This window comes from Nomascus leucogenys, chromosome 20, assembly GCF_006542625.1.
Source record: "Nomascus leucogenys isolate Asia chromosome 20, Asia_NLE_v1, whole genome shotgun sequence".
NCBI classification, from domain to species: Eukaryota; Metazoa; Chordata; class Mammalia; order Primates; family Hylobatidae; genus Nomascus; species Nomascus leucogenys.
The window spans coordinates 3,377,844-3,398,717 of NC_044400.1; the positions used below are offsets into that span (position 1 = coordinate 3,377,844).

At 34.9% G+C, this 20,874-nt stretch overlaps 1 protein-coding gene across 3 annotated transcripts in view; it reads right to left on the minus strand.

The window, feature by feature from the left end:
* The window catches only part of EPC2 (enhancer of polycomb homolog 2), a 145,517-nt gene that overhangs the window by 32,034 nt on the left and 92,609 nt on the right, over positions 1-20,874 (minus strand). For 2 of the 3 annotated variants that reach the window (XM_012502529.2, XM_030800978.1), the window contains 2 exons: positions 12,929-13,074; positions 2,591-2,797 (listed from right to left, as the gene is read on the minus strand). In XM_012502529.2, the coding sequence (XP_012357983.2) occupies positions 2,591-2,797; positions 12,929-13,074 (353 nt within the window). Of the gene's footprint in view, positions 1-2,590; positions 2,798-12,928; positions 13,075-16,003; positions 16,023-20,874 lie in introns of those variants that run through there. The other variant, XM_030800977.1, reaches the window with a different exon arrangement.

Genomic DNA, 20,874 nt, shown 5'->3' on the forward strand with positions numbered 1-20,874 from the left:
ACACAGACACTAAGAGTTGAATCTATGTGGTTAAATATATTAAATGTATATGCTGATCTAGGATTTCCCAATCAGTGCATTAAGACATGTTGGTGCCTTAAGACTATCTCATTTAAGAATGCCCCAAAGTATTCACATGCTCCTTAATTAAATATTAGTTCAGTGACTTAAAATTAAATTCTAGACAGCCAAACAAACATTTCAGAAGACCTTTTACCCTTTGCATCAACTACACAAGTGTTTTTGAGTTTGCAGAAACAGAAAACAGAGAGCCTTTGTTAGTTGTATTCATTTTTGCATAACCCAATGCTTGCCACCTCCTGAACACCTAGGGAGTATTCATTATTTGAATGCTTTCCCATTTTTCTCGTTTCAAAACACATAAACATTTCTAACTAGCAATGGTGAGCATGATAGGGAATCGTCTTTGGTCCTACAACTGAAAACAGAAAGGAATAAAAAGCAAAGAGCATCAGAAAAAAAAATGTACCTCTTTGCAGAGGAAAATGGAAAAAAAAACAAGAGAAAGGGTAGGAATCAGAATGTCAGGAAAACCTGTATTAGTGATCACAAAATGAAGAAATGCCTAAACACAAGAACCAGTTACTAGCAATTCTCTAATGGTTAGAACAAAAGAAGAAGAAAACATATTTTAACACTCAGAAAATATTGTCAATATGCCAATAAATACTGCAATCTTAAGTATTCCATACCCATTCACTAAAGGAAGTCCAATAATTTCCTTCAAAAGGCATTGCTAACGGTCTGTTTTGCAATATATCTGAAATTAATTACAGTCATGCATTGCTTAATGACACAGATAAGATCTGAGGGGTTGGATGTGGTGGCTCATGCCTGTAATCCCAGCACTTTGGGAGGCCAAGGCGGGAGGACACCTTGAGCCCAGGAGTTCAAGACCACTCTGGGCAATACAGTAAGACCCAGTCTCTTAAACAAATAATCGAACAAATAAAGATCTGAGAAATGTGTTGTTAGGCAATTTCTTTGTTGCACAAATGTCACAGTGCACTTACATAAACCTAGAAGGTATAGCCTATTGCTGCTAGGCTACAAACCTGTACAGTGTGTCACTGTACTGAATACTGTAGGCAACTCTAACATAAGGTAAGTACTTGTGTATCTAACATATCTAAACATAGAAAAGGTACAGTAAAAATACAGTATTATAATCTTAGGGGATCACCATCATATATGCAGTCCGTCAGTGACCGAAATGTTATGCAACATATATATGACATACATAAGGGTTGAAAATGAACCCTTCCCTACTTCTCACGACTGTATACTGCTTTCAAAAAGCAATTTGATAGTTCAGTTTTTTTTAATGATTTAGATAAACCTCTCTTTCCTCATGTCCAATAGTCCACATTTATAAAGTCTTACTATATTTATGAACTTATCTCCTTTCAGTCTTAGAAAAGTGCCAAATCTTCATAAAATATTGTAGATTCCCTTAGCTAAGAACCAGAATGCCAAATTAAAAACTCAAGTCTGGGTTAGGGAATGTCATCAACACTTGGGAAATCCATCCTCTAACGTTTAAAAAAATCACATCCTCAAGAATTATAGAAATTCTGGTTATTAACTAGGAAGAGAGTTTCTCCTAAAATATACTATCCTTGGCAGCTGTCATGCTTCACAGCTGTTTTATTAACAGCTGACAAGGACAAGCTTTCAATGTTAGGAGAATCCACAGAAAATGCTTTGCCTCCAATTATAATTCCTTATTTTACATTTATACGTTCCTGATACTTTGCAATGTTAGAGAATGTACTACTGTGTGTGGTGTTAACTGTTAATTATGAGAAATGGAAGACAGTGAATACTCCTCCAGAATAGTGCTTTCCTCTATACCATATCATTTAACAGTATGAGATCCTGTTTCTCTTACTTAAAATTCTGCTTCATACTGCTTCTGAAAGCCAGATGGGAACAACCTCATCAATTTGAAATCGAACACAACTGACAGTTCAGAAAAGGAGAAAGATTCCACTCTTACTTTTGACTGTTTGCAGAAGAGGGTTGAAAATGAACCCTTCCCTACTTCCTACGACCCTGTAGCAGCCAGAGGCAGCAAGGTCCATTTTCACTTGGAAGAACTACAATATGGTTTCCAAGGAACTGTAAGGTCTCAAGTGAGCAACAAAGAATAGTAGTATTATTTCCAGTTATCAGCTTCCCAAACACAGGAGATCTGTGATAGAATATTTAGTTTACTGAAGAGACCAAAACTTCCAAGGTGCATAAGGACACAAAATTCCTCATATCACTTCAATTGCAAGCATAAAATGGTATGATCAGTAAATTTATAAAAGGCACAGGTAGCAGATAAACAGCGTAAACAACTGGCCAACAGAAGCTACTGAAAAGTAGGATTTCTTGTGGTGGGCCAGTGGCGCAATGGATAACGTGTCTGAGCACGGATCAGACGAAAAGTAGGATTTCTTATAGAAAGTCATCAATGCCATTAGCTCCCATTATGTTCAAATTATTCAAGTTATTAGAAAAAAAAATGACTGATCTTAAATACTATTAAGCTACCTTCAGTGAAACCTAATTTGCACATTACCTTTCGAGTTTGCATTTTCTCTGTTCTTCTCCGAAAGGCAACATAAGGGTCATTGTTGGTAGAGCCATCTCTTTTCTCTTGTTTTATCTGAGGAATGAGGGATGGCCCCCTGCAGTTTTTACGTTTTCTCACCCAGTAGTCATATACAGCTTTAATAAGGTAATCATCTTCATTTAGCAGCAGTTTTGCTTCTTGAAGTGTTACAAGCTAAAAGAAAAATACAAAATGTCATTGGCTACAATGTTTGCAAAAAGAAACAAAAGTTAGCTTATGGCTGTAGAAAAAAATGTGACCAGTTTTAATAACTACAAACAGATAATATTATGGTAGGTGAAGACACAATTCAATTCAACCTAATGAAGGAATCATTAATTAGGAGATTTGTCTAAAAATTAGTATTTTTCCCTGAGAGGTAGTGAGTTGTATCACTGAAAATATTTAAGAAGGCTGGATGAATGATATTTGGGAAGACTATAATAAATATATGCCTCAGGCAAGTCTTGGACTAGAAGACACCCAAGATCTTTCAAAATTCTGATATTATACACATTTGAGGATCTATCAGTTTTCAAGTCTAATAGCTTGTTTGTTCTCCTATAGAAAGTAGGAGGTATGGGGGTTTCTTTTTATGTGCGTCCAAAATAAAAGATGAATATTCTCTAATATATTGCAACTTACTATATCTTTTGGAATTGACTATAAAAACAAAGTTAGCATGTTTCCAGAAGTTTCAACATTATGCAATTTTGAATTCTTTGTACCAGTGACATATAAAATAATTCCTCTATCCAAGTGTTAAGTACTAGAGAATCCTTATTCTTAACACTCATTCTGCTAATGACAATGTCATGTCCTGGGACAGTGGCCCTAGGATGGTTCCCTTAGGAGCTCTAATGCTGGTATTTCAGGGACCTACCTCTTTATCAGTGCAGCCAGCATAATGCTGACACATCTCAAATTAAGGCTGTAAACACTTGCTTGGTCACATTTGTTGCCTTGCACCTTGAGATCAGATAAGACAATCGGCTTTAGCAGGATGGAATGGGGGTTACGCGTATCTATTTACAGCAAACATTAGAAAAAGATCATGCCATTTTAGGGCTGGGAAGTCTCACCGAAGTGATGCTATCCCAATCTTTTTACTTGTATTATTTTAGAGATGAAGGCTCATTTTCAGAAGCTGAGATATTTCCCAAGAAATGTTTCCCTAGTACTTGGAAATGAAATCTTTTCTCATTGAAATTATAAGATCAATACAAAAATTGACCTGTATGTTGTATAAAGTCTATTGAAGAAGTCGAAATTCACCAAATAAATTTCTCATGATTTCTTGTGTTGGTATAACTTCATGGAATAAATGCACTGATCACTGGACTTCAAGTCCTATGATGATTATTTCTAGAATTAATTCATCGGTTTCTTATTGTAATTTGTCTGCCTAGTTTGACCACAGGAAGAGAATACACTGACAATGTCAATTCAAGTATTCTAGTCCATGCCACAATTACATTTAGTGCATTAAAATACTAAGTGGCCATTCTATGGTTAGCTAATCTCTTAGTAGAGGTAGCTTAACTACATTTGAGAGGCTGCATTTGGTCCTTAAGGTGGATAGCCAGAGTCTGGAAAATAAGACCACACCATAAGAACCAGTATTTCCAAACATCCACCTTTAAGTGGATACCTTTCTACCGTTAGCTGGAGTTCTCCGGAATGAATGATGTCAACCCCAGTCTACAACAACAGTGGTAGAATAAGAACACAGCTTTCTAGATCTAATAAAATTCTACCTTGTGCTGATAGCACCACAGGCAGTTCTCATGTGTTCTGGAGGCCAAGGGAAACAATTCTGTGATGCGTTACATGTTCTTCAGCTTCTTGATCATTTTGCTTCTGATAAAATTTTGTTATCTTCACTACCAAATTAAGAGCTTAATCTAACCTCCGAATGGGGAGGATAAGTGCTCTTTCCACCAATCAGCAGAACGGTAATGAGTTTCTTATATAACAATACTCAGGTTAACACTGCTTCCTATGCTCCTGCATGGTATGTGGAGATTAAAATACCTGCTCAGATTTCTTTCTCTGGTGCTTCTTGCTCCAGCTTACAATGTGTATTGCCGTGTTGTTAAAAGCCGTCTTTATATCACAAGTAATAATAATTCAACACACACTTTACAGTTAAACATTCTGATATTTCCTTCCAGTGTTAACTATTTTTTCAGTTCACTGCTGTATGTTGTTATAAAGCAACTTTCTATTTTATAAGCAATCTTGGTTTTAATAATTCTGTAAAAATCTTTAGCTACTCTGAGGCAACTAGTGTCACTGGATCTCTATTGTGGGTATAGCATCAATTTGAGCAGGGAAGAACTACTTGTAGATAAATCAGTCACACATTATTATGTCACATGATTAAAAATCTGCAAAATCAGAACCTTACTATTTTTATACAGTACAAAAAAAGTTCTGTCATTTAGCAGCCAGGCACAATGGCATGCAACTGTAGTCCTAGCTACTCGGGAGAGTCACTTAAGCTCAGGAGTTCAAGTCCAGTCTGGGCAGCATACTGAGACCCCCTATCTCTAAAAAAATTAAAAATAAAAGTGTTGCATCATTTAGCATGTACTTCATTCACTAAAAAGCAGTGGAAACCAGTTACTTAACTGGCAAAAAAGTCTGGTTAATTTATTATTTCCAAGATAGCTCTGAGTTGATTTACATTATTTACTTATAGGGATGGGGAGATAAAAAAAATTATCCTACCATATAGGCTTTTCTTCCAGATGGCTACTAGCTCTATGAAGACAAGGACCACTTAGTTTGTTAATCAACAAAATCTGTAATTTCAATAAATATATTCTGAATACATAAATGAATAAATTATATGTAAAAATTAATGTATTTTAATTTATAAAACATTGAGTTATGTAGTAATTTAATTTACAAAACAGTCAACTAGGAAGTTATTAAAAATTAACTACCATCAGCCCATTAATGGGTTATAGAATGTGGGGAAGGGAAAAAACTTTAAGATGAATTTGCTATCTAAAGAAACTCACGACATGGCAACAAAGGTAAGGCAAACACAAATTAATAAGGGAACAATGTGAGAATTTTGGAACTGAGCATTACTGTAATAAGATACAGGGCAGAGTAGGACAAATTTCCATCTGGGACTGCCTATATTGTGTTCAGGGTTGATAAGTGAACACCTCTTTGCTACACAACTTCTTTTTTCACTTTACTTCTTTCAAATCTACGGTTTATTATTTGTGTAACAGCCTAAATACTACCAAAGGCAGGCTTCCAAATAACAAGCATTTACATTAAATTCAAAAACAGTTAAATGACCACTTTTTACCTTATACTCTTCAAGAATGAATGACCACAGCTCAAAACCAACACAGTGAAATTATGATTCTAAATAGATAACACTGGAAACATCTTATTTATCAAATGACCCCTAATTTACACAATACCACAAAATTACAGCAAGTCAATCTGAAATGAAAACATCAGCATTCAATGAAATCAAAATATACATGGTTACACATTTTGAGTATTCTGCATAAATTAAATTAAGGAGAAAACAGTATCTTCTCCAAAGACCCAGAAAATGGAAAAAGTCTTCAGACTACAACAACAAAGACTGGTAGAGTTATAAAGTTCTCCCGTCTTTGGGTAAGTGTCCAGACATAAACCATGTGCTACCTTTTTTTTAAGGGACATATGCCTACATCAAAAAAGAAAATAGCTGTGTAAATTCTAAGACTGCTAATGCTATACAGCTAAACAAAATACTTTTCTCTCCCATAGAAAGGTGATACTAATCCATTAAAACACATATGATCTTCATGCTTGAGATGACTATTTTAGAAGGATTTGTTTATCAATTCATTTCTTCCTCTAAATTTTCCACTATAGTTTTCTGATTCTCAACAGTGCCAACCCACATTGAACCACAAATAGAATAAGGAAATTAGAATGATAAAATGATCAGAAAAAAAAGATCTCTTCAATTCCATGAATAATCTTCTAAGGTCTTAAAAACTGTCAAGAATTCTATTAATCTGCCATTTAGGAGACAATTCTATCTACATATTGATAGATTGCTGATACTGAAACTAACCTTCTCTGCAGTCATAGGAATGACCCCCTGATCTTTTAATAATACAAAGTTAAAACAAATCTGGATAGGACAACACTTTAAATGAGATGAAATGGAAGACATAAATTCAAATTACTTTTATAATCTGACTGCTCATTAACTTTATATAACATAATTATAAAATACATGTACACACACATTAAGCATGGTGTGGTGGTTTTAAAATTTTATTGTGTGATGGGGTTCACTGGGACTGCTTCAAAAGATTTAGACCAAATTTCATTTTTAATACACAAATACTTTAACATCATAGTAAAGAACATATCCATTTCAAAATGCTACATACTAAATTAAAAAATACAGGAGGCACCCTCTCCCATGTAAAAATGTACCTGTTCCTAGTGCACGTGAGAACCACATTTTCCTAATTGCCACTGCTTGTGGTCTGCCCCAGCCAAAGCATAATCAATAATGCAGTATCAAGTAAACAATTAAAATGCTGCATGATGAAAAAAAAAAAAAACAATGATGTGATTATTATATTGAGTTTTAGGCGCTTTTAATTTGCATTTTGTAAGTACAATGAAGGTTGAGAACATGTATCAGTCAGAGTTTCTATTTGCAAGCAACAGATGGAATTTATTTACAAGATACTGGATAGTTCTACATCTTCAGAAGTATTGGTGGATCAGGCTTGGAGTCCATAATGCCTAAAATCAGGCCACAGAACTGATCCAGTAGGGAAACCACTGCTGCTGGTACTATGAACACCACCGGCATGAAGACTATAGCTGGAACAGCAAATATTTAGTCTTACACTATGGTATAAGTAAACATGTAGTCTGTATCCCAAAGTGATAATTTTACTAAAAACTATTATAAATATAGGACCTGGCATTACAGGCAGAAGAAACAATGTAAAGCCATAAAAGGTATGGTACATCAGAGGACCAGAAAGAAGTTCAGCATGGCTGGAATCAGGTGGTACAGATTTCACTTTACAGACAGTGGAAGCCATTGAAGCTTTTCTTTTTTAAGAAGATGAATTTTTAATAAAATAGCTAGTGGCAGAATAGCAGTGGTCCAGGTGAAAAATAATAAAAATAAGGCAACATGGTACAGGCAACAAATACAGGTTGAGCAGCTCTAATCTATAAATCTGAAATGCTCCAAAATCAATTTTTTTTTTGAGTCCCAACATGATGCTACAAGTGTAAAATTCCAAAATAACCTGACGTTATTTGACAGGTCACAATCAAAATGCAGTCAAAACTTTGTTTCGTTCACAAAATTATTTAAAATATTGTAAAAAAATTACCTTCAGACTGTGTGTATAAAGTATATATGAAACATAAATAAATTTCATGTTTAGAGTTGGGTTCCATCCCCAAATAATCTCATTATATATCTGTAAATATTCCAAAATGTGAAATAATCTAAAACCCCAAACACTTCTGGTCCCAAACATTTTGGATAAGGTATACTCAACCTGTGTAACATTGTGGAACAAAAAACTGGTTTGATTTAGTGATGTTTGGGATGATTTTAAAGAAGTCAGCACTAAAGTGCAAACTGGCCAACTAGAAGGAAGACGAAAATGATAACATTAATTAAGAAAGAGAGTATATTAGTCTGTTCTTGCATTGCTATAAAGAACTACCTAAGACTGGGTAATTTATAAAGAAAAGAGGTTTAATTGGCTCATGGTGCTGCAGGCTGTACAGGTAGCATGGCTGGGGAGGCCTCAAGAAATTTAGTCACGGTGGAAGGCGAAGGGGAAGCAGGCACACCTTATGTGGTGGAAGCAGAAGAAAGAGAAGGGGGAGGTGCTATACACTTAAACATTCTTGTGAGAACAAGTTTGTGAAACAATCTTGTGAATCGATCCTGTGAAACAATCTTGTGAGAACTCACTATCATGACAAAAGCAAGGGGAAAATCCACTCTCATGATCCAATTACCTCCACCAGGCCCTCCACAAACACTGGAGATCACAATTCAACATGATATTTGAGCAGGGACACAAATCCAAACCATATCAGAGAACAAAACTGGGGGAGGCAAAGGAGGTCTGGAGATGTTAAATTTGAAATACTTGCTCAGGTGGAAAGGTTCCACTAGAAATCCAGCTCTGGACCATTTGGGAACCAGCAAAAAACTGTTGGCAGCTTAAGATAAAAGAAAAAATGCAGGGGACAGATAACAAAAGAAATGTCAACACTGAAGACAAAGAGGAGATGAAGAAAGAAGAAAATAATCAGGAAAATGTCCTGGTCAACATCATTCAATACTGCAGGGATATTAAGTAGGATACAAGTTGAAAAGAGGCTCCTGATGACAATTAGAAGGCCACTGGTAACCTTAAACACTGCAATTTCAGTAAAGTGAAATGGATTGTGATGTTAGTAACAGGTAAACATAAGAAGCACCAAGTATAGTGAATCTTCTGAAAATTTATGACAAAAAAAGAAGAGACAATGGGTGGTAGTTTGCTGAGAAGGATGGGGTCAAATGAAAGGGTCCTCCTGGAAATAGGGACTTGAGCACCTTTTGGGGCAGAGAGAGAAAGATTGAAGAAATAAGAGATAAGTGAAAATAAAATATTCAAGGACTATACAGGTACACAAGGAAGAGTTAGAAAGGGTTTAGGATTATGCTTCTACGAGAGTAAAAGGTAGTATGGAGGTAGAAAGGAAGGAAAATGATGGAAAATGATTACCCAGGGTGTTAGAAGGAGAGTTCTGTTTTGGGCAGGAGTGGCCTTTCTATGGGAATGTGTGGTAAGTGGAGAGCAGTGAAAGGTCAATAGGGTATATAGAAGGTTAATCAATAACTAAAAATAAGGTGTTCAATAGTTTACGAATGAGATAAGGGTTTATACATTAAAACACTGAGGGTTTTCAAAAGAAAAATTAAAAACACATTTTTTGGAAAGTGTTTTATTATTTATTTTAGAGAAAATCCTATGAAAGAGAATGCCATTTAAGATGGCTTGTGATTTTTAAAAATTAACTTTAATCTCAAATATTTAGAAAACTTGCAAGAATAAAACATTTCAAAGAACACTGTATATCCCTTTAGACCAAGACTCATGTATTGTTAGCTTTTGTATTTATTTGCTTTAACATTTGTGTGCATTCAAGCTCTAATTGTGCGTGTGTGTGTGTGTATACAATTTTTTTCTGATCCTTTTGAAGGTGGGAAGTTACACATATCATGGCTCTTTACTCCTAGATACTTAAGTGTATATTTCTTAAGAATAGGGATATTTTCTTTCATAATCACAGCCTTCAACTTCAGTAAATTTAACATTGAAAATATTACATAATCTACTCTCTATATTCCAATATCGTCAATTGACTCAAAAATAATCTTCATAGCATCCCCCTACTCCCATCCAGTACAAGATTCAGTCTCAGGTTAGGTACTGCAATTAGTTGTCACGTTGGAAAGAAGATATTAAATCAAATAATTTGATAACATTCAATTCAGGGGTTTATCAAATCCCTTTCCTTCATTCAGTGCTTTGATAAAACCTGATAAACCCTGAAGTGAATTAGTTATCAATGAAGGAAAGGGATAAAAAATGGATGGATCTGAGTTTGGGAGTTACTGAAGAGATAAGGATTACAAGATTATGTAGGGTAAGACAGTAAGTTGTTTCCAAAAGGATAAACTTGAGGGGACTGTGGACCATCCAGGTGAAGATGTCAATAGGCAAAACCAAAAGGGGGAAAAAATCCTGGAGTTTGAGGAAGAGGTGAAGGCCAAAGGTAATACATTATTGTATCTATAAAAATGCTCACTGAGCTGATATTACACAAAAATATGTAGGATAAGAACAGCAAGAACAGAATTTCAAGAAACCCTGATGTTTACAGGAGTTGAATGAAAGGGATCAAGCAAAAGAAAGAAGGAATGGTCATGAGGAACAATAAAACCAGAGGGAATAAACTGTATTTTTATTTTTTAAAAAAAGGTGAAGACAGCTCCAAGATATGAGAGCACAAATCAAATAAACAGATTGGGACTGAAAATAATTACAGCATTTGAAAACAGGAGTTTTCAATCATGACTTCATTGAAATAGTCTCCCAGAATAACAGGCAGGTTTGCCTAAGTCTATCTTTTGTCGTTTTCTGTTAACCTAATAAATAGTAGTTTAACTATAAACTTGATTCCTTGTCCCGGGACCTAGTACTATGCCAGCCCCTATAAAGGAAAAGTAAAGAGATCCATAAATTAACAGATCAGGGAATGGAATGAAGATAGCCCTTTGTTATCTTTAATCCTTGATTCTAATGCAGGACCATTACTTTGTTCCAATGACAAAACCTCCACTTTTACTTCCATTGCTGAAAGTAGATGCTATCATGCTCTGTGCCTAGCTACTTGTTTCACAGCCTAGAAGCTTGTCCCTGAGCAAAGAGAACTAAAATAGGATGGGGCTGATTATATGTGCACAGTTAACTGTATTGCTTACATGCTTTTTTGTTTATCCTGTCTCCACGTGGATAATACGCTGAACCAGGGTAGAATTTTTGTCATCTGTCTTATTCACTGCTATCACCTGCCTTGTCCACTTGGACACTAAAGATTGCTTGCTGACTGAAAGAAAGCAAATTACAGAACAGAGAGCTGAAGGCTTCTGATGATATCATCTCAGCCACTATGAGTAGTTTCTGAGCAATCATAGAAAATCATAAAAATACCAAATCCAGCCTAGGACTGCTAAGAAAATTTACATCTAAAGAAAAACTGAAACTTTATCTGATGCCTGCGACTAAAATCCCAGGAAAACTGTAAGTCACCAATTATAATGAACATCAATTTGGTACTTTTTTAGAACTCCCAACAAAAAACCAAGTAAGACAATCTCTCAAAAACCAGTAACATGAATTTTACAAAATTCAATTTTCAAAATGTGCTTCTTTGGATAGTACAGTGGATATTACTTTTCATCAAAATGGTGTGGGGGGGAGGCAAACTGATAGGCTAAATATGCAGCAAAGTCACTTGCCAAAGGAAAATGCTCTGAAGAGCTTGTAATGCCTTAGAGATTTAATATATTTAAGTTGTAGGGTAAAATAATAAATTTGTATGGGTAAACTAATAAAAAGTTTTAACAATCTACCGTAAAAAGTTTATTTGCAACTCTATCTCTAACTTCTTAGTATGTTAATAACAATTAGCACATTAATATACCACACAGGTACACCAAAAATTATGTTTAAAAATAGTTTATTTTAAAAATCTAATTACAGTATCAACACATGGCTCATGATAAATTTGGAAAACATAGAAAAATAGGATAAAGAGCATAAAAATCACCAACAATTCCAGCACCCAAATATAACCATTGTTAGCATTTTGTTGCAAACTTCCTTATTCTTTTGCTTTCTATCCACATGTATAAATATAAATGATGTAAACAAACCTCAAAGTTTTCCACATAAAGAGTTCTGTATACTATTTTCTAAATCTGATATTATATAACGTACAATTTCCTATGGCACTAGACATCCTTCAAAATCATGATTTTTAATGGCTGTGTTATAGTCTACCCTAGAGACATCTTATTTATTCTGAACATTCTTGCTCAAAAATTACTGACATTTTTTCTAATTATTTTTCTTGTGAACAATTCCAAGGGATGAGATTATTAAATCAAAGTGCATAAACATTTTTAGGCTCCTGACTTACACTGCTTAACTGCTTTCCAGAAAGACAGTACCATTTTAAATCACCTGTGCCATATATAAAATACCTCACTAAAGAATATTCTTTCATCAATAATTTTTCCCTCACTGATTTGAAATGATGTATAAGTAATTAAAATTAAAATCCATTTAAAATGATGAGTACCTTAATATCTGAGCAAGATCTGACATAAGATGACTGCCTTAAAGACCCAAGCAAGCAAATCTAGTTATGGAAGCACCAATACTAGTCATACGGAAAGGATCAATAAAATATTATAACACTGTAACTAGTATTATTTTTATCCAAACAGGAGAACAGTCAGAACAGTACTCTTACTCTTTTTCAAGGAAATTGTGCTGAAGTACTCTCCACTCAAGGAACATTGTAAAAGGAAATTCCAGGATGTCAGGAAAAGAAATCCAAGAAACAGTAAAATGCAACACACTCAGGTCTTAAAAAAATGCAAAATAAAGGTGCAAATTGGGTTAACTAGAAGATAAGAGACATCTTTACATGGTACAGTACCTGATTAGAACTGGCTTTTTCAAGTCTGTCAATCATAATTTCAAATTGCAAAGGCTTAATTTCCATCTTTCTGTTAAGTCTATTTAATAAAGTCTCATCTTCTGAATCCATATCATAGTCTGGTTGCTCGTTGTCTAGATTAAAAGCTAGAAAAGAAAGAAAAATTCTTCAAACTCAGGAGAAATTATGAAATTATACATTGTTCATCATATTTGACTGCAGACTACTTCTAAATTACAGTGCACTGACTAAAGGGGAGCTCAGGAGCAGGTATCTAAAATTAATTTCAGGGACTTACTGCACAGTGGAAGAAAAAATAAAATTTTGCTTTATATATGATTTAAACAGTAAAAACGTTAAGAAATGTCTTATTTTGAAAATGTATAACAGAATATAAAATAGCAGCTATAAAAAAGATGACATATATATGTTGACATGGTAGTTTGGTAGCATAATGAGAAACTTTGCCAAAATTAAGAATTGAGAAACAAGCTCAAGAACAAAGAGTATAATGGAAATGATTTTTCAAATTACGAAAAAAAAAAAGGGTGTTGGCATAAAAGACTAGTTATCTTAAAAAAATTAAGCTGAATTCCTACCCTACTTCTAACACCAGTAAGTGACGTATTCAATAAAATTTTACGGTAAAAAGTAAAACACATAAAAACACTAGAAGAACATACAGGGTGGGAATGTTGCACGGGCAGCAACTCAGAAGCCATAACACTGATTAAAAATAGATTGATTTGACTATATAAACTTTTTCAATTTCTACTTAGAAAATAAACTAAGTCAGAAGACAAAGAACAAAAAGAAAAAGATGTACCATATAAACAAAAGGCTGATTTTCTTAAAGATTTCTTGCAAATTAGAAAAAAACTAGTAACTCAACAAATATTGGCAAATGATGTGAATTGGTATTTTAGTGGAGAATAAATATCAATGACTTTTTATTTTTATTTTTTTTTTGAGGCAAGGTCTCATTCTGTCTGTTGCCCAGGCTATAGTGCAATGGCATGATCTTGCTCACTGCAATCTCTGTCTCCTGGGCTCAAGCAATTCTCCCACCTCAGTCTCCCAAGTAAATTTGGGATTACAGGTGTGCACAACCACACCCAGCTAATTTTGCATTTTTTGTAGGGCTGGGGTTTCCCCATGTTGCCCAGGCTTGTCTGGAACTCCTGGGCTCAAGTGATCTGTCTGCCTCGGCCTTCCAAAGTGCTGGGATTACAGGCATGGGCCACCACGCCCAGCCAAGAATAAATGTCAATGACTTTTAAACATAAAAAAAGTTTAACTTCAGTGATAGATAAATACACATTAATAAGACAATAGGTTTCACTCAGCAGACAAGATTTAAAACTTGATAATATGCTACTCTAGAAAGAGCAGCAGAAGAAAGCCCTCTCAAACCATGTGTGAAGGCAATTATAAACTGCTATTTAGTTTCATTAAAAATGTATCCTCTTGAACTTGGCAATTCTATTTCTAGGATTCATCTTACATATAAACATACACAGAAACAAAGATATGTACACAGGGTATTAGTTATGACATTGCAAGAAGTAAAAAATACAAAACAAACAATGTGTGTAGGATCAGATAAATGATAGTTTACACATACATGGAATATACAGACTGAAGGTCTGAGAAAGACATTGACCCATGTATACTGACATAGAATGAAACTGATCTTCATGAATATTAAATGAAAAAAGCTAAGGGGAGGAATAGTATATATAGCGCACTAATATATGTGTTTTAAAAAGGACAAGGATGGATATATAGGCATGTGTTTGTAAATGCACAGGATATTTTTGAAAGAATACTTAAAATTAGTAATCTCTATTTCTGGTTAAGGGGACTACGAAAGGAGGGGTTCACGGATGGTGAAGCAATTCTCTTTGTTCCCATTTGTATTGTTTGAAATTTTAAGCATGTACACATATAAGTTATTAAACTATAAAGGGTAAAAAAACTAAAGTGCCACAAATTATGTGTTGAGATTACAAGACAAGATTTAGAGTAAGGCAGTAAAAGAGATATCAATAACCAACAGGTTGGTTATATAGAGGCTGTCTGTGCAGCGATGTGTAAATGAATATCCTACATTCATACCACATGAAATGTCCTGGCGTTCTCAGATTCAGCATGACTTTCTTAAAGGTACTAACAAAGGAATAGGAACAGATGTATATAATTATCTAATTTTAGTAAAATCAGCTTCCTACTACAGATAGTACTGATGAAGTTAAAATATCTAAAGGCATTTGCTTTATAATCAGTAAATGACTACATCTCAAAAATCTAGACTTCAGTTGATTGCTTAAGAAATTTTTACCACTAGATAACAATAATAAAAGCAAAAATAAATGTTAGCTAGCACTTATAAACTTATATAGCACTTACTATGGGCAAGGTAGTACTCAAAGTGCTTTAAACACACTAAATTAACTGTCACAACCATCCTATGTGGTAGGCAGTATTTCATCTCCCAATGAGTCCCACATTCTAAAATTTGTGTTATTGTATTTAAGTATGTGATATAATCCGAAGTTAAATCAGAGGAGTTACAGCTATTGGTGAACTAACGATAAAAACTATTTTGTAAGTATGATTCATTTAAAATAATCTTGAGAATAAAATGCATTTTTCTCTTATCTTTTATGTAAAACCTTGTCTTTATTATATGATAATCAGTAATTCAAAAGCATGCTTTTAAAAAGTCAATCTAATCTGCATCAAAGTCAATGACAGAATGATACAGAGCTCATAAACTACATAGATTACTAAAAATTACTCTTCCTTTCACAAAGGATGTTGTATTTGTAAATGCACATAATGACAGTCCAATGATCTGCCTTAATCCACATACTAATAGCAAATAGTCAATAAAATCAGGTAGTTGATACAGCTAGAAGACATTTTAGAGACAGATTCAGGAAAGTGTGGAGCAGAGTTAACACAATATACTGAATTTATAAGTTAAACAGAAGTTTTCAAAAGTTCAAGGGCAAGGCTATATATACAAATTTTGCATGACCATCTTTTATACACCTACCTAATCTTACTCACCTCTTGTTCCTCCACCTCCTATCTGCTCTATCTTCTTATTCTATTCTTACAAAAGCCAGCACCCCAGCTTGTGAGGCAGGGGAAGGAACAAGAAAAGTTGGGAAATAGTTTAGAAAAATTAATAGTGAGAATTGATAGGAGATCTGACAATGTGTTAAATCAGAACCAGCGCAAAGACTTGCACTAGCACTCTAAGTATTCTATACTACCATTTCTCTTTCACTCAAAACCCATATAAGAATCATTATAGATTTTGGAGATTTTGTTGCTTTTAAACCAGGTACAGGTGCCTGCCTGTACCTCTCTTTACCTCAGGTTCTATTATTTCCTCTACCAGACAGAGGTATAAATTCTTTAAAAGCAGTGATTACTTCAGTCGTACCTGTATACTCCCTACATGGCACTTAGAGAAAAAAAAAAAGAGGACATACTAAAAGTTACTGAATAAAAACAGCATTTCTGAAATATATAAATATAAGAAGAGATTCTTTTAAACTACAACCAGAATATTTTTTTAAATTGATTGATACCTCACTTTTTGAAACCCAGATAGCTTTCTCCTGCTAAAAAATCCACTCTTACAAATAGTGGGTTAGTTTCATGGGTCAGTCAACCAAACAAAACAGATAAAACAATACCTCCCACCTCAACATAAAGAAGGAGGCAGACAAGACACTTGACAACTTCTTGATGTAGTAGAGCAACAGAATTAAGATATTGACAAAGCTAATAAGGGCACGTGTCTGTGTGTACATGGAAGACTTCCTGTAGTGAAGTTAACCGAGCAGTAAACCAAAAAAAAAAAAAAAAAGAAAAGAAAGAAAAGAAAGAAAAGAAAAATAAGCGAATTTAAGAGGGTGCATGACTACTATTAGAAGAAGAAAGGAAGTAGGAAGGAAAGTAGATGAGAAGTTCCTTGCAGTAGCCATCAGGTAGCTACCACTGCTCAGGAAAATTTGGTTGCTCTCTGGCAAAAACAGCAACAGCTTCTGCGTAGGTAAGGAAGTGGGTATAACCTGCTATTTGAATATATAAAGCATTCACACATTGACTGGTTATAGCTTACAAAATATATATAGTTAGTGTAAAATTAGTTGGTAAAGCAAATATTACTTCTAATTAAAAGTACCTTTCAAAGTCCCTTAGTACTTGGCCATATTCATATGTAATTATCTAATAAGCACAGCTATTTAATGGAATGAAAATACAAAGAACCCAGGAGAAGAAACGATATGAGGAAAATTTTCCAGGGCCAAAAAATGGCAAGATATTTTCAGATTAAAGGGGGCTTACCAAGCATGGTATGAGTAGCACGCAATTCAATGTGGCACATAATGATGGGCCAGTTACTGCCCATTACTTCATAATACTGTTATGAATATGATTGCTATATAATACCTGTTACATATAACATGTTTAGGGGAAACATTTATTCTCCATTTTTCCATTAAAATCTCCAGGAGGGAAAAGATTGGAAAGCACACTTTCAGCTTCTTTTCACTCGTTCTTTCTCCCCTCAGCCAAGGAAGGAGTGACAAACTGATTTGTGAACCTGGGAGAAGGACCTATCCGGTCAACAGCTTCTGGGTACATGTTCTCCAGTGGTTCTTCCTTCCTTCATAGAGGCAGCATTCTAGTCAGCCCTCCACTACATGGTAAGCACAGGGGCTGACTCTGCTCCTATTAGGGGGAGACCTGCTCTCTCAGTGACCAACCAGGGTTAGAGTACGTTTGTCTAATTCAGGGGTTAAATAATAGAATGTCCATGAAGGCCAAATATCTCACCTTCCACACCACTTTTATTAGTAATAAAGCTGAAATTTTATGTCCATGTCTATTTATCAATTAGTTTCAAAGCAGAAGATAAATGAATGTTATTTCTTGTCTTCCTAAAGCCTCCAAATTATAAACTCACTAATTTATTTTTATAAATGGCTACACTTATTCTGACTCCAAAACATTCTATTTTCTATACTCAGTCTCCATCATATGGCCTTTTGACAATACACACTCAACACCCAGAATTCATGTCACTTTCCCTCTTTTCTCTGGTTATTTACACAACTAGGATGCAATTGCACATATAGCATAAGTACCCTCTAACACACTGAATGTAAACCAATCAAAAGTACTTTAAATTTAAGGCTTCATAATAGCAACAAAAACCACACTGATAATTTTTCTAACTTAATTCCATGAATTTAGAACTCTTTATGTAAACCCATCTCTGTATTTATAGGTGTTAATCACTGTGTGTGACTGTCCCTAGACTCTCCTCAGCCATGTTTGACAGGTGACACTCCAATCCACAGGGTATCTGTGGGATCACAGATGAGCAACTGGCTCTCAAACAGCCAGGGTTTAAAGTGTACCTGGGCCAAATTTCCTCTAACAGAAATGTGAGCACAGAGATAGCTTCTGGTTAAATAAAGCAAAATGAACACATACTTATCTGAAAATCCCATTAAAACAAAAGCAAAGGAGTTTTTGTTGTTGTTTTTTCAAATGGCATAAATCTTTAGGGGTAACAGAAACAAAGTGAGAATCATCAATTAAATTTTCAGAGTTATAAATGGCATGTATTAGCAGACAAAGAGAATGCTAAAATATAAAATGGCTGCAGGGGACAGACAACAGGAAGCAGGACCCACTCCCACCCCCTGCCCTGGCCCCATCTAAAGACTCAGAGGAGGCTTCTCCAGCTCATGGCCCACAGGCCGCATGCAGCCCAGGACAGCTTTGAATGTGGCTCAACACAGATTCGTAAACTTTCTTAAAACATTATGAGATTTGTTTGCACTTTTTTTTTTTTTTAAGCTCATCAGCTATCATTACTGTTAATGTATTTTATGTGTAACCCAAGGCAATTCTTCTTCTTCCAGTGTGGCCCAGGGAAGCCAAATGATTGGACATCCCTGAGACAGCTGAAATCAACAGTTCCTCTTTCCCTCATTCAGTGTAGTTATGCAACTATTTTTCCTTCCAAATAGTATCAGACTGAAGGTTTGACCCACAAAGGTTGCTTCAGAGAGCCTGTGGACTCTGAAGCACTAGGCACGCTGAGGGCAAGTATAAAGCTCCATACCAAAGGAGAAACAGAGTAGTGGAAGTCTACAAATGGAACCATGGAATCTTCCACTACTGCCATCCCACTCCTCCATCTCCAGCACCCCCCTCAGCCATAAATACAAAAATACTGTCAGCCACCCAGGAATAAGACTGTGTGGGGGGGCAGGGATAGAGGTAACAACTAGACCTCTTTGAATATATTTAATTTTATAGATAGGACTTTTAGTATCATGCAAATATTTTACATAATTAGAAAATGAAATAACGTGTTGAAAAAAAAATTCCTAAAATTGCAAAGTAAATGGAACAAGTAAAGCTAATTGTCACTTGGGTTCTACTGAAAGTGTCTTTAAGATACTGTAAAGTGACTGTACATTTCTAGTGGGAATACCCTAAGAAATAAAAGCAAAAATCAATCGATCAACAAACAAAAAAACCTGAAATTAGTTTTATTTCTTTCTTGAGACAGGGTCTTGCTCTGTTGCCCAGGCTGGAGTGCAATGACACAACCTTGGCTGCAGCCTTGATCTCCTGGGCTCAAGTCATTCTCCCACTTCAGCTTCCCAAGTAGCTAGGACTACAGATGCATGCCACCAGGTGTGGCTAATTTATTTTATTTTTTTTTTTGTAGAGATGGGGTTTCACCATGTTCCCCAGGCTGCTTTTGAACTCCTGGGCTGAAGCGATCTGCCTGCCTCAGCCTCCCAAAGTGCTGAAACTACAGGCATGAGCCATCGTGTGCGGCCCTGAAACATTTTTGGTAAAATCATATTGTTGGTGAAAGAGTTGGTATTATTATTCTGAGACTACTGTGACACAACATGGGGATTCTGCAGATGTCCTTAAGAACTGATATTAAGAAAAAGTAAGTGTGGAAAAAAAGTAACTGTAGAAAAAAGTGGAGGGTTAAAACCTTTAGTCTTGAATTAGAGAAATAGTAATATAAATTCATGATGTATTTTATCTCAAAATTTTTTAAGTGCATATTTCATAGGTCAGGCCCACTAATCAATCTTAGAGACATGGCCAACCCAGTAGTAATGAATACCCCTAGGACCCAACTTACAGTCTCCAAATACAATTTCCCACTAAAAGAAACAAGAGCACCCTGTGGAAATGACTGACTTCAGATCTGGGCCAGGAAAACATGTAAGGTAACCCTACCACATTTTAGTTTTCTTGCTTTCTGGTGTAATATTATCATGTCAAAAAACCCTCAAGAGCAAACCTGAATAGGTTCCTACTGCCCCAAAACAGCAATAAGGATAATAAATTCAATGGATTGAAATATAACACAAATGTATAAATCCATGATCCATAATGATTTTAAAACAAAATAAACATCCTCATAATCATTTCTGGAGAGTACTAAAAAATCAGTCTCCATCAGGAAGTATATAATTTTTCGTTGTTTCTCTTCTTTTGTGATGTCAGCAACCATTAATGACAATTACCTTGATGCAGTAATTCATTAGGGGTTACAAAATATTTTTTTATCATTCCTGCTTGATTTACATTAGCTGGAATACTTCTACAAAGAGAACCTTCCTCTTTCTCAATTATTCAGAGATCCTGAAATACAGTACATAGAAAAGAAAGATAAATGCTTGATTCCTGATTAAAAGAATCTTAAGAGACTGATTAACCAGCTATAACATATGGAAATTTTCTGGATTCAATTCAAAAGTATCAACTGTTAAAAAAAAGTAAGATAAATGAGATCATTTATCTTATAAGACAGTCAAGAAATACGCACACTGATTAAATATTTGATGATATTAAGAAAATGATGTTTTTCTTTT